The sequence below is a fragment of the Urocitellus parryii genome, chromosome 3 (assembly GCF_045843805.1).
Source record: "Urocitellus parryii isolate mUroPar1 chromosome 3, mUroPar1.hap1, whole genome shotgun sequence".
Taxonomy (NCBI): Eukaryota; Metazoa; Chordata; class Mammalia; order Rodentia; family Sciuridae; genus Urocitellus; species Urocitellus parryii.
The window spans coordinates 106,249,299-106,262,823 of NC_135533.1; the positions used below are offsets into that span (position 1 = coordinate 106,249,299).

Genomic DNA, 13,525 nt, shown 5'->3' on the forward strand with positions numbered 1-13,525 from the left:
GACTTGTTTGTTTAAAGTGTCTCTGTGCAAGCACCTACAGATGTATGAAGGTCTTAGGGTTAATTTAAATTAGTAAGGTTTTCCTTCCATAAAGGATTTCCAAATAATAAAACTGCTATTTCAATATTCCTGGCATTGATTATTATCCACTAAACCAGAAAGGATACCTGGATATAATTAGGCAGAGTAGGAAGGTAATTCTTTATGATTCAAGACTCCAGGGTCTCAATTTTAACAGTTGTTCCCAAAGAAATAATCCCCCTCATGTCATCTACTTCTCCAGGTAAGGACATAAAACATCTGATGCACTTTTAGGGGACAAGTGTGTTTGAGGGGCTGAAGCCAACAGGGACCTCTCATCACTTACTACAGAGAAGACCTGCATATCCACCATAAAAAAGACTCAACCCAATGTTACTTTAGTCTATGCTGGTGTCACACTGTGGAGGCTCAAAAGGGGTTCTTACAGAGTCGCCAGTGTAAGCTCCCTGTCTGGTGACCTGCTGCACCCATCTCAGGTAGATTCTGGCTCTGTCCATGATATCCAGCATCCAAGAGGCAGATACTACATCAAATGAGGAAGAGTCAGAGGTGCATGGGTAGGCTGGTTCCTGCTTTGACTCCATTATAATTTTCTGAGCTCTGCTGTGTTCTGTGCTCTAAGAAGTCCTTGCCCTCAGACTTTTGGAGGTGAGTTAGTCAAAATGCTAACCTGATCCCTGACTGAACACAGTACTAGCCCAGGAGGGACGACGGTTTGTGGATCCTGCCTGGTCCTGCTCTCTGTAGCTCGCTGTGCAGCCATGACCCACTCCAATAAGAAGGCTTATGAGCATGGACTAGTTCAACACACCGTCTTAGAAGCCACCCTGTGCAAATAACCAGGTACAAGATGTAGAAGGCATTTTAGCAGGTTTCTCCCCTGGCTTCATATAGCAAAAATTCCTGGAGCATAAAACACCTTGTTCTACAGGCAACATGGGGATGCAAAGAGAAGGAGTCATCTCCCCTAGAATCTCAACTCTTAATTATGCTTTTCTCTTCTTTGATTAAGACCATTTGACAGGGGGCCAGGAGGGAGGAGACATTTCAGAATGTCCTAGGAAAAGACATAGTTTTTGACATCTTGAAGCCTGCTCAAGAGGATAGTAGACCTTGGAGTGTAACTAGTTAGGACAGTGACTCTCACAGCACTGGAAATTGGTCCTCATGGCTGCCACTACCATGTTTATGCAAAGTCTAAGTTCCCAGCCTCCTTAAAAATGGTAGTTTTTTTTATCCTGAATGCCTCTGGAATCGGGGTCTCTGGATTAAATTAATACCCCTGAAATGGCTGGGACACCAGGGCTACATGTAGAATTAGATCTGCAGCTTCCCAGGGTCTCTTAAAGAAGAAAAGGAAGAAATCATGGTAGTCAGGAAAGGGATTCAGGAGCCCGAGCACTGAACTCTCATCCTGGCTCTGCCCCATCCATCCAGTGGCTATACCTCGGGACTTCGAGTTGTCATCTGTACAATGGGATAATGATATGTATGTCATAAAGCTACTGTGAGGAGGAGATAAGGTAATGGATGTAAAGGGCTGAAGAGCGCTTGGCCCATGGTAAATGCTCAACAAATATTAATGATGTTATATTAACATTAACACTACACAATACATCACTGTTAGTGCTAATGACAGAGACAATACTGCCACTTCCCTTCCTGTGACTAGCTATGCTTTGGCACCTGTTTTTACTCATGGTACAATGGTTAAGAACTTACTGATTTTATTATGTATTACCTAGTATAATAAAATTTATAGTTTCATAAAGCATACTGCCATTTTCCTTTTTCATTTCCTTTTTTGCCTTTTTAAAAATAAACTATTCATTGGTGGAGTAAAACAAACAAACATAAAAATGTCAAAGTTCCACTGTGGCCTCTGTGCTCCTCTGCCCAGCTGATTGTAATCTCTTCTCCCCCCCAGACTCATACATATGCATGCACGACAGCAAATACAAACACACACTTCAATTTTTACTCCCTTTCTTCTTCACACCAACGTAGTGTATTCTATACATACTGTCCTAAACTTTTCATTTTGATTGTTAATAGTTTTTCCACAACAGAGCAGAGACCAACCTTTCTTTTAACAGCTACCGAGTGTTCCTCTCAATGACTGACATCCTGTAACTTAAATTTAACCGGTGCCCCATTGATGACAGACTTAAACCTGGCTTAGAGAGAATCGAACTATGATTTGTAATATCTTATAATAATACCGTCTCCTTTTCTATTGTGAATCAGTAAAATTTTGTTTTAATATTTGTGTGTGTGTGTGTGTGTGTGTGTGTGTGTGTTAGTGGAAAAAAAATAAACAGACTAAAGTACTGGGAGGCAGACATAGGAAGCTATTAGGGTTTGGATCTGGAATGTTCCCTCAAAAGTTCATGTGGGCCACATTCAGAGATGCACTGATTAAATTATGAAAGATGTGGCATCATGAGTGGATTAATCCATTTGATGGGCTAATAACTTGAATGGACTACTGGGTAGTAACTGTAGACAGGCCGGGCATGCTAGAGGAAGTATGTCACTGGGGGCATTGTCTTGGGCACTCTACCTGTCCCTGGCCCCTTCTTCTCTCTCTCTCTCCTCTCTCTCTCTCTCTGCTTCCCAGCTTTCATGAGCTGAGCAGCTCCTAGACCTTCTGCCATGATGTTGTGCCTCACCTCAGGCCTAGAGTAATGGAGTCAACTGACCATGGCCTAAGGCCTCTGAAACCATGAGCCGAAGATAAACGTTTCCTCCTCTAAGTTTTCCTTATCAGGTATTTTGGTCATAGTGATGAAAATCTGACTAACACAGAAATCTCTCCTAGAGCTTATTTTCTGGGCCTCCTCTAGGAGTGTTTGAAGCTAAGCTTCCTTCCACTTGTCCATCTCCTCAGTTTGTTTTACTCAGAGCCTCTGGACCAAATGAAAAGCCACTGTAGTTTAGTGAAGGATGGAAGTTGTTGTAAAGTAATCCCTGGACGACTGCATGCATCAGCCACGGCTGGCCAACTATCTCCTCCAGAAACTGCTGGATGCCGAGTTCACCTTGGTCAGCTGATGAGCAACCTGAGTGCCCTTTACTGACATAATTAATTACAGACACATGGGATGTACTATATATGTACATGTGTATGTGTGTGTGTGTGTGTGTGAAAAGAAACACTGAGGAAACAATGTGTTATGTGCTTTTACCGTTCTGTTTGTAGCTTTACTAGGTGATTTTAGTAAAGAGCTATAGGACATCACTTTGACAATTACTATGATTGTCACCAAGGGCACTGTCTCATGTAAGGTTTTATTTAATAAATTCTTTTAGAACTGGTCAGGAGATATTGGCTATGCTGAACCAGACAGTTTGGGGTCATGCTTCTTCTCATGGCCCTGGCTTTTTGGAAGTTGAGTCTACTCAGCCATGAAAATAAGTGACCTGTCTCATCTATTGCTATGGTTTGGATATGGTTTGTCCTGAAAAGAGTTGTGTTGCAGGCTTATTCCCAGTGTGGTGCTTTCGGAGGTGGGGCCTAGTGAGAAGATCTTGGGAGTATGTCTTTAAAGAAGATGTATGGCACCCCAGGTTCCCCATCTTCCTGTTTGGAGATGCAATCTCTTCTTGCCATGTGTGTTTCTGTCATTATGTTTCGCAATGACAATAATACAACCAAAAGACCTCTCACGGGAGCTGAGCTGATGCAAGTACCATACCCTTGAACCTTCAGAAATAAGAGCTAAATAAATCTGTTATCTTTATAAGATAGCCTACCTCAGGTATTTTGTAATAGTAACAAAAAGAATGGAATAATATATCTATTATTACCTGTAACCTAGTATTTCTCAGTTAGGGGCAATTCCTTACTCTTGGGCCCTCAGGAGTCATGTGGAAATGTCTAGAAGTATTTTGGTGGTCTCAAAAAACAGGAATGCTGCTATATGTCCTATAATGCACAGAATTTCCCTGGCAAAGAATTATTCCCTGCAAAGTGTCAACAGTGTTGAGGTCAGAAAACTGGGTTCTAATCTTAATATTAAGTCCTCTGTTAGAAGCCTCTGAGATCTTATTTAGAAGGATGCATAACTACATCTGAAAATAATAACATACTGTGATAGAATGCTGGAAAAGTTACAGGCATTTTCATGCCAGAATAGACCCCAAGTCAGACTGCTCATTTTCCACAAGGAGATGTAAGTGCACCACACACCGCAAGTCATCAAGTACCTTGAGGAGTCTGAACGCTGTCATCCAGCAGATTCTGGTTTGCTCATCCTCGGCACAGAGCAGTCTCAGCTCTTTAGCTTCATTTTTCACTTTGTTTGGCTGGAGGAGGAAAAAGGAAATCCAATCAGCGCAATGTGGTGAGTGTGGAGCACACTTTACGGCAAGGCAGAGCTGCACAGCACTCAAACCCAAGGCAATCAGCTGTGGTCATCCATGCAGAGAGCATAGCACATGCACACTCTCCTCCAGGTAGATATAATCCTCTTTCACACAACATAGACTAGACCAGGGCTGGTTGTAGCTACTTATTCCTTAGCTGAAGCATATACCCTTCCCTAGCTGGGAACTGCAGAGCAGTCAGACAGCCAAACAAATCACCATGAGGGAATGAGCATGTGAAGAACGATGGAACAAACAGGAAGATATGTCCACCTCTGTTGAGGGGATACTGGAATCTATGGGAGGACAACCTCTTTCCTGAGTTACAGAAGGAAAGGTCTTCAAAGTCACTCTCCCAGGGAGACTGAGAAGGTGGCTGGGTGTATTAGCTGGGAAGCAGGGAGGCCCCCAAGGGGCTCAGAGGTTATGGAGAGCCAAAATGGTCCCAATGTGGACCCCCCAGTGGAAGTCCAGAGAGGAAGGGCAATGCAGAAAAGGCATCGAAATGGAAAAAAAAAACAACCCAAGACAGGTAGGGGCATGTCACATATCCTGTGGACCCAGAAGAATGACAGGTTTGCCTGGCAGAGGCAGGGCTAGGAGCTGAGGGAAAAGCCTGTCACAGGGTAAACTAATTTGGGCTTCCACTTGAATCCCCTGCTGCAACTCAAAGAACAGTGCTCGGGGTGGACACTGATTTTGCCTTTCACTTCAGGAATCTGGAGGATCCAGGGGTGAGAATGACTGCCCAGCACTCAGGGCACCCTGTAAGTACAGAAATAGGAGCAGAGAAAAGTATGTAGCTGGTGTGGGTCAGCAAGAAGGGTGAGGAGCTTCTCCTGTGGTCATCATGGGCTTCTATCTGGTTTGAAGTAGATTCATACTATAGTGGTCTCCACTTAATCTCTGGGATACATTCCAAGACCCCTAGTGGGGACCTGAATCCATGATAGCTTCAATTCTATAACTGAACACTTACCAACCCACAGTGGCTTTAACTTTGGCAGTATGCGTGGGAGGGCAGAAGTAGCAGATTTCTTTCCCCCTCTTTACATTTTAATGGGTATTAGATTTGTTCTGATTATAGTTCTCGGGAACCTTAGCATATAATTCTTTCCTTTCCTTAATAAGTCCAGAACTTTCATATTTTTCCTTAAAAGGAACATCTGATGGCCTCCCTTCAGCATATCTGGATTACTGGCAACACTCTTGAACTTTCGAGCCACTATTTAAAGTGAAATAAGGGTTATTTGAAAATAAGCACTATAAGTACTGCAGTAGTAGATCTGATAGCAGAGAGAATGCTATAGTGACTAATGGGCAGGTAGTATATACAATGTGCATATGGTGGATGAAGGGCCAGTACCCTGTGCAAGACAGAGCCTGAAAAGTGTGAGACAGCAACATACTACTCAGAATGTTGTGTCATTTAAAACTTATAAATTATTTCTGGAATTTTCTATTCAATATACTTAGACCCTGGTTGACCAAAGGTAACCAGAATCAATAGAAACAATATCAGGAATAAGGGGAGCACTACTGTACCTGATAATGGTATTTCAGGAAGGCACTGCTGTTGTGATACAGTCTGAGGAAGGGATCCCAAAGTTCTCTTTTCCCATCAGAATGAAGCTTGAGCGCTGGCTCGGAACTTAGCCCACTGGGGTGAGTTCCAAGCACAACCACTCACTAGCTAGCTAACATGGGCAATGAAACTGGATGGTTTCCTACTCTATTAGTATCCATGGAATAAATAATAGGTATGAAACCATTAGTAGAACATTCCATACATAGTAAATATTCAGTAAAGATCACGTACCATTATGATTGTCAATCTTGCCATTACCTCACTGGGGGCAGAACATGGTCCTGCAGGCATGTGTGTGGGTATACGTGTGTACATGTGCATCTTTGTATATGAGTGTATGTGTATTTGTGTGCATATATGTATAAGCATATGCACTGGAGTACACATAGTATTGTTGGCCACATGCACACAAGTGTGTATGTATATGTGCACATCCATGTATACACATGTGCATGTGCATTTCTGTGCATATGTCTGCCCACGCTCGTTCATATACACAGAGTGTGGGCAGTGCTGTAGTCATTCCTATCTGATTATCCTCATGACCAAAGATGCTAGCTTACACAGTACCTGGAGGTTACAGGTGACAGGCCAGGGGTCTCCTGCCCAATTGACTATCCTTCTCCCACTACTAATACTTGGCTCAGACATAGCTCAGTCACACCTGGTCCTAAGTCATTGAGCCCACCAACTGCATTACCCACAACACTTTCTCTTGAGCTCTGAGCTACTTGAGAATCAACATGTCATAAGAAAACATGAAACTGTATTTCTATTAAGAACAAAAGAAGCAACGAGCACATGGTGAGCAAGAGAGGAATTAGTCATTAAAATTCCAAGTCCTAGCCTTTGGACAGCCTCATGGTAGAGTACCTTAATGCAGAGCCCATGGTCCGTGGGAGCGCTGTACTGCTTCTTCCCAGCGATCAGGAAGAAGATGTTGCTTTCCTCCAGGTCAGCCAGCAGCTGCAGGTGTCTGGGCTCCTGCAAAAACAGAGGTCGGGTCTCAAGCACAGCAAAGAGCAATTGTTCTCACATCTTTGTAAGCAGAAGACAGCCTGTGCATGCTCACACAAACTCCTCTCCTGGCATTTTAGAGACTCTGACCATGGGGTGAATTAAATGTTAAATGAGAAACAAACTTGCACAGCCCTCACTCAAAAAAACCTCACCTTTCAAAAACTCAGACACAAGACTATTGGAATGTTTCAATGCTTCTGCCAAATCACAGCCTCATGATTCAAGTAAAACCCAGGAGAAAGCCTGCAGCCCCAAGGTCAAAGTTAAGAGAACATTCTATGTTCAGGGCCATACCACCGATGACATACTGTGTACTCGAGTCCCCATGGTGCCTTCAGTTTTCACACTGACAGCCTGGCCCGCCCTTCTGAACTCTCCAGCCAAGTCCTATTTCCTGCTCTATGCTACAAACTGTTCCTGGCTTCAACACGAACGAGGATGATGAGTAAGCCATAAATCAGAACTGGGACGTCAAGGAGTTGCCCTGCCCTGCCCTGCAGGCGATCAAAGCCACTCAATGAAGATACCCTTTCGCCCCAGATAGAACATCATCTAGCAGCTACTGAATTCCCAGAGCCATAGCTGCTCAGCACCTTCATCTGGGCTCCCCCCATCTCCCTACTCTCTCCTGGAAAGAGCAGAAGAGACTGCAGCTCTTCAAAGGCAAATGTTCAGCCAAGTTTGGCTGGACACAGCTCCTAATGCAGAGTGTTTGTAAGTCATTCCCAAGAAAAGAGTAGGAACAAATGTGCAAAACGTCCACAGGAGACCTCCAGGAGGAGCCCATAGGAAGTCTATAACGTCACCTGCTTGGTTTTGAGGTCTGCAGCTGTTTCCCATCTCTCACCCCCTCTTCCCAAAGTGCACACACATAGAAAGTACAACTGACTACAGAAAATGTCCATAGCAACATATGTTAGATAGGCATTAAGGTGGCAATAATCTTGCAAACATCCTATGGCTAGTTTGCATACCAGCTTCTAAAATTACAAAACAAGTCAATATTTGTAGTGACTTAAGTAGTCAGAAGGGTCTTCTTGTGACCCATAATCGGGGGGAGCTGGGATTGAGCAGCCCAGGGGTGCAGGAGTGATGTAGCAGGCCATCCCAGATCTATATTATCACCCAGCTTCTGAGGCAGCCCAACAGAACTGTCATTCTTACACAATTAGCTTATTATCAAATCATAGAAGAGGTTAAAATCCATTTTAAAATGAAACCTAGGTTCATTCTTAGTCACATCATCCTGGGATAACTGGGCAGAATTGGTACTTGTGGTGGGGGGTTTTCAAACTCACCTTTGAAGTTCCCTTTGTAGAGCAATAAAGGCCTGATCTGCGCAAACACACGTATAGCTTTTTCCAAGATTTTCTTCCCAGCTCTTTCACATGCAAAAACCCTTGAATTTCAGGACAGCTGCTGGCATTCAGAAAATTCTGAGGAAAAGCAAATTTTAAAAAATCAGATAATGCTAACATAAAATAATTAAAATGGAAATGTTATTGTTGCAGTTGACATTTTCTGAATTATTAAAATGGGGTTTTTTTTTTTTTGGTCAAACTGAGGTCTTGCTCCTTTCAAAACTCTAAAATCCCATCTAAATTGGCATTGTGTAGAATATAATGAGCACTGAAACACAGGCAAGCAAATTAATCTAACACTGGTTAAAAGCATAAAGTTATAATTTCCTTATAAGGCAAAAGACTTAAGGATTCTGCTCTTTGTTCGAGTTTTCTAAATAGTATCTAATCTGATTATCAGAACTAGGAGAAGAACAAGTACCAGCAGCAACTGATTAGAAACACTGAGAATTGAGAATAAGAACCAAGCTGCCACTTTTACCTCTGCGTTCTTTCAAAAAGGAGTTACATAAAAGGTATCTGTCCATGAAGTACCTGGGACGCCGTGGTGACAGCTCACTGTCCCAGTTAACAGCTTTTATATAGGCAGCTTTATGCATAAAATCTTAGAACACACACTCACACACACACACACACACACTCTCTTTCATGGGGAAGAAAAAAGACGGGGCGTGGCCTTGGTGAGTCCTCAGCCCTGGACGAGAAGCAGACAACGTCCCTCCCCACAGGTCTGGATACTGTTGGTTTGTTCTCTCGTTTGACACGTTGCACACAGACACACGTCTGGGGGGCAGCAGTTACATTCCCTTTCACATTCCCGACTCCCCAAGAGGAATGTGAGTCGGCACTCAGCCCAGAGGCCCTGCTGGCCCCATCCCCTGGAATGGAGTGGGGACAGACCAGGTTTTTTTTTTTTTTTTTTTTTTTTTTGAATACACGTTAGAAAGCAGAAGAAGAATTCAAACAAGTTTCCTTAATTTTAATGTATAGTAAGTTACTTCTAAGGACTTTGTGGGACTAGGGTGTGGCTCAGTGGTAGAGCGCTGCTTGCCTAGCATTCACAAGGCTCTTGGTTCCATATCCCCAGAATCAAACACACACACACAAAATTTTTTTTTAATAAAAGTAAAAAGGACTTGGTGTTTTTTTTTTTTTATCATTCTTCAATCTGAAATAAGATTCAGTATTTTTGTAGAAATTTCCAAGCAGCCGGGCAGTGGCCTGTCCTGGGAACCCATGCACAGTTAAGACCACAGCGTCTCCCTCTTATCCTCCTCCTGGCCCATGCTCCGCAATGGCAACATTCAGATTGCTTTTAAGTCACAGCAAGTTTATTCTGGGTGTAAATGCTTATTTCGCTTTGAAGGAGCCTGGCTACACACAGATTTCCCAAGCACACATTTATTTCTGGTTACTCTAAACTCCACTAAGAGCCAAGGTTAATATGTGATTAAGGACCCAGCCTCTTCAAGTTTTTACAAGCTGCCATAACAGTTACAAGAGGACTTTTATCTGGAAACTGTATTTCAGCAGAAACTCTATTTTCGTCCAGTACCTGCAAAAGCTGGGTCTGACTGCCGTTGGACTGCTGGCACCAAGTAACCATCTGTTCTGGGAAGAAGTTCTGAGGAAATGAGGAAAAACAAATATGTTAAAGGTTAGCTTCAAAGTTGGGGAAAGCACACTTACAGGTCTGTCCATGTTAAAAAGTTCCTATCGGTATGACTGTGCACATCTGTACTTTAAACAGCCCCTTTTATTCCCTTATCACACAGTGGAGACACCTCCTTCAAAAGGCTGCATTTAGTTTTCTCACACGAAGGATCCAAGTTTGGAAAATATACTATATTAAGTACAGAATTCATGTCTCACGGCATGTCCCATGGCAAAGAGGTACACCGGGGTTATAACTCAGTGATGAGAAGCATGGCATGAAATACAGAATTCCTGAAGTGTATAAGGTGGGCACAGTTGTGTGGGAAAGCCTTTTCTGCTATATTACCCAGAAAGAATTATCAGATTTCTTCCTATGCAATAAAAAAGGCAGATAAACTATCCATGCCAGAATGGACCTAGATCTTTCCCCAAGTTGATGCTGCTCTGTCCCCTGACTCAAGTTAAGAGCAAGTGCTATGGACGTTATGAGATTCTTGCTCCTGATATGTCCCAGGACAAGTGTCTCTCAAAAAAACAGAAGAGGAAAGATCAGTCAAGGAGACTACATCAAGACACCAATCAATCACATTGATTGCTCTACTCATTCTTCTGGATATAATCACAAGATAATATTTGCTATTTTCAGAGAATCAAGAGTATTTCTTCTGCTCAGTTTTGATCAGTTTGTTCCAATTTCAATACTAAAATAACTAAACAAGCCCAGTCTCTCCTCCCCCTTTTGACTTCCAGACTAATGCCCTTTCCATTGTTACTATTTGAAGGCAACTGCTACCTTTAGCCAGTCACAGGAGTCTTTAGTTAAGTGCCAGAGATTGTTTTGGGCAAGGACTGCCTTCGTGAAACAGCAATTCAGATTCTCACACCCATATGCTGACCCACGGATCACAATGATGTTATAATCTGATATTACTAAATACCCAAGCATAAACTTTTAAGATTTCAATAGTTTCAAACCCCAAACCTGAAGAGGTAAGACTCACCACTGGATTCTTAAAAAACTCATACTTCGCGTAATTCTTCCTGAATAAGAATTTACTCTCACTTCCCATGGTACCTTCCACCTGGACCACCAGCTCATGGTCTTCCAGGAACCTTTCTGCAGGGTAAAAGTATCAAGTGTGAGATAAGAGAGGCAAAATCTTCAAGGCAGTTTTACAACAAATTACAAAATCTGGCTGACTTTCCTGTTCTTAAATGTTGTGAACGAAGATGAGGTCAGGAACTAAACTAAATTTAAATCTCTCTTTAATGCACTATTCGATGCCTAAGAGGTCTTAAAATACATAGAATGCAGAATTCAGTTCAATATGGACTTTTATATACTTCTTTTACATTGGGCATCAATAAAATGTTAAGGAGAAAGTCAAATGATTTTTGCCCTTACATTAAGAAATTTCAATGCTTATGAAGAACAGAAACTGGGAAAATATTCAAAGACAAAGGAAAGTAGGGAAGTCACTGTGCAATGAGGTGTGGGGTAAATAAGAGGAGAGGCTACAGAGGTGGGAAGGCATGGGGAGCCTTTGGATTCCATAAAATCTGGTTGCCTGAAACCGCCCTGGGAATGTAATATGGGAGCAGGCACATGATGCTGCTCTCAGACAGGATGTACCAATGTACTCATCTTTCACGCTGAAGCCAGCACTAACCACATCATGGAATATTCTCATCAACTGGATTATATGTGAAGCAAAGAAGAAAACACTACACAGAGTACTCATTGTGCACGTGCGCACGCGCACGCACGCACATACTTCAGAGCATCTGGAAAGGTTATTTTCCCCACTGCTTGTACACTTGATTAAATGTGAAGCATGAAGAACTTGGCCTACTACCAAAGAATACGTGCTTAGAGAAGCTTTGCCTTTCTGCTATCTGATGGAGGTTACATCCCCTCCCATGGATCTGAAAAACTGTAATCAGGCTGGGATGGTAGAAACAGGGGAAATAATTACATCAAATGATGCAATAAACAATAATGAGTAAATCTGGATTAGGGTCAGTGTGTGGACTTGCACCAACGTGGTACAGAGTGAGGTGCTATGCAATGGACAGAGGGCAGTTCTGTCCTTCATGGAGCCAGAACTTAGTCTCTAAAATATAGACTCTCATCTTGTACGGAACAAACAAAGTTTAGGGAAAAAGCATTTCCAAATGAAACTCATCTCAGAATTTGGAAGAATTTCTGCCTGTAGAGGACAACTGCTACCAAGGGTATTCCTCTAACAGGGTCACTGTTGGCACTAGGAGCCAATTTTGGGCGGATATGTCCTCGGCCTTGATTTTGATGTTACAAGGAGCAGTCTTCCTAGCAGAAATGTATTTAAAGCCAGGATTTATGAAGGAAAGGGATTTTTGTCCCTGTTGTTGCCAAAAAAGCTCACAGAACCTCTGAGGAAGGGCCAGACCTGGCACCACCAGCAGACCTGGGATACTTCCCACTTGTCCCTGTCTGGGAGGGAATTTTGCCAGCAACATGTAATCTAAAACACAGACCTTATGTTTTGCTAGGACAGAAAAGAAGAGAAAAATCATACAATTTGAGCATGTGACTAAAACTCTGATGCTTGTTTTTTTAAAAAATGCCAGACTCAAGGTTGTTCCTTTAAAATAGATGTTCTGGGGAGAAAACAAATCAATGACTTCCATTAGAATTTTTTTATTCATGGAAAAATTTCTTTCTGTTGTTACAGGAAACACACACACAAAAAACAAAAACCAACAACCTAATAACCTACTGATGGTTGGTTTATAGAATAAAACATTTTTACCGGGTAAAATAAGGAGAAATTAAAAGGGGAAGAGGCAGCTACCTACGTGAGGATGTCTATCTCTAAAGCAAAGGGTATCTTGTCTCCAAAGAAGCCTGAGGAATCAAGAGGGACCCTCAAGGGAGAAGTAGACCTAAGAAGCCCATGGTCAAAGAGCATATGCTCTGATCTTGACCCTAAGCCCCTCCTTCCCTCTGTACTGGAGATCCCCTGGGGCAACTGCACACAACTGTGAATGCACACAGAACTGCCCTTAGTATCACACCCCAGGTGGACGGGGGGGAACTGCTGTCCTGGAAAGGGAGACCAGGGGACTCAGGTTCCACTGTGGCCTCAGATAACCAGTAGATTGCCAAGCTGGCCAGTATGTGGAGCATGCTTCTCCTACTCAGGTCATTCTGGTAACCCCAGAGGGGCTTGAGATCTCTAGGTATGGCTTCTAGTTCAAAAAGGGTGGATGAGGTGGCAGGTAAGCCCCCTTCCTCAGGGATCTAGAACCGTGTAGCCTTAACCTGCCACCAAATGCCCCTGGGCACAGTGTTCACAGAAGTCAGTGAGTGGACATCATCAGTTCAAAGTTCTCCCATCCGGTTTTTAACATTCACAGGGCTGTCCATAAACCCCCTATTGTTCTAGTGGCTCTAAGTACAACCAGAATGCTACTTTTCAGGGCGGTATTCCGAAGTCACTGACTGTAC

The 13,525-nt window shown here is 42.9% G+C and overlaps 1 protein-coding gene across 1 annotated transcript in view; it reads right to left on the reverse strand.

The window, feature by feature from the left end:
- Grb10 (growth factor receptor bound protein 10) overlaps positions 1–13,525 on the reverse strand; it is a 154,604-nt gene that overhangs the window by 19,310 nt on the left and 121,769 nt on the right. Inside the window, exons 7-11 of the mRNA XM_026403659.2 lie at positions 11,037–11,152; positions 9,935–10,003; positions 8,317–8,454; positions 6,872–6,982; positions 4,252–4,350 (exon numbers count right to left, since the gene is read on the reverse strand). Of these exons, the coding sequence (XP_026259444.1) occupies positions 4,252–4,350; positions 6,872–6,982; positions 8,317–8,454; positions 9,935–10,003; positions 11,037–11,152 (533 nt within the window). The remainder of the gene's footprint in view (positions 1–4,251; positions 4,351–6,871; positions 6,983–8,316; positions 8,455–9,934; positions 10,004–11,036; positions 11,153–13,525) is intronic.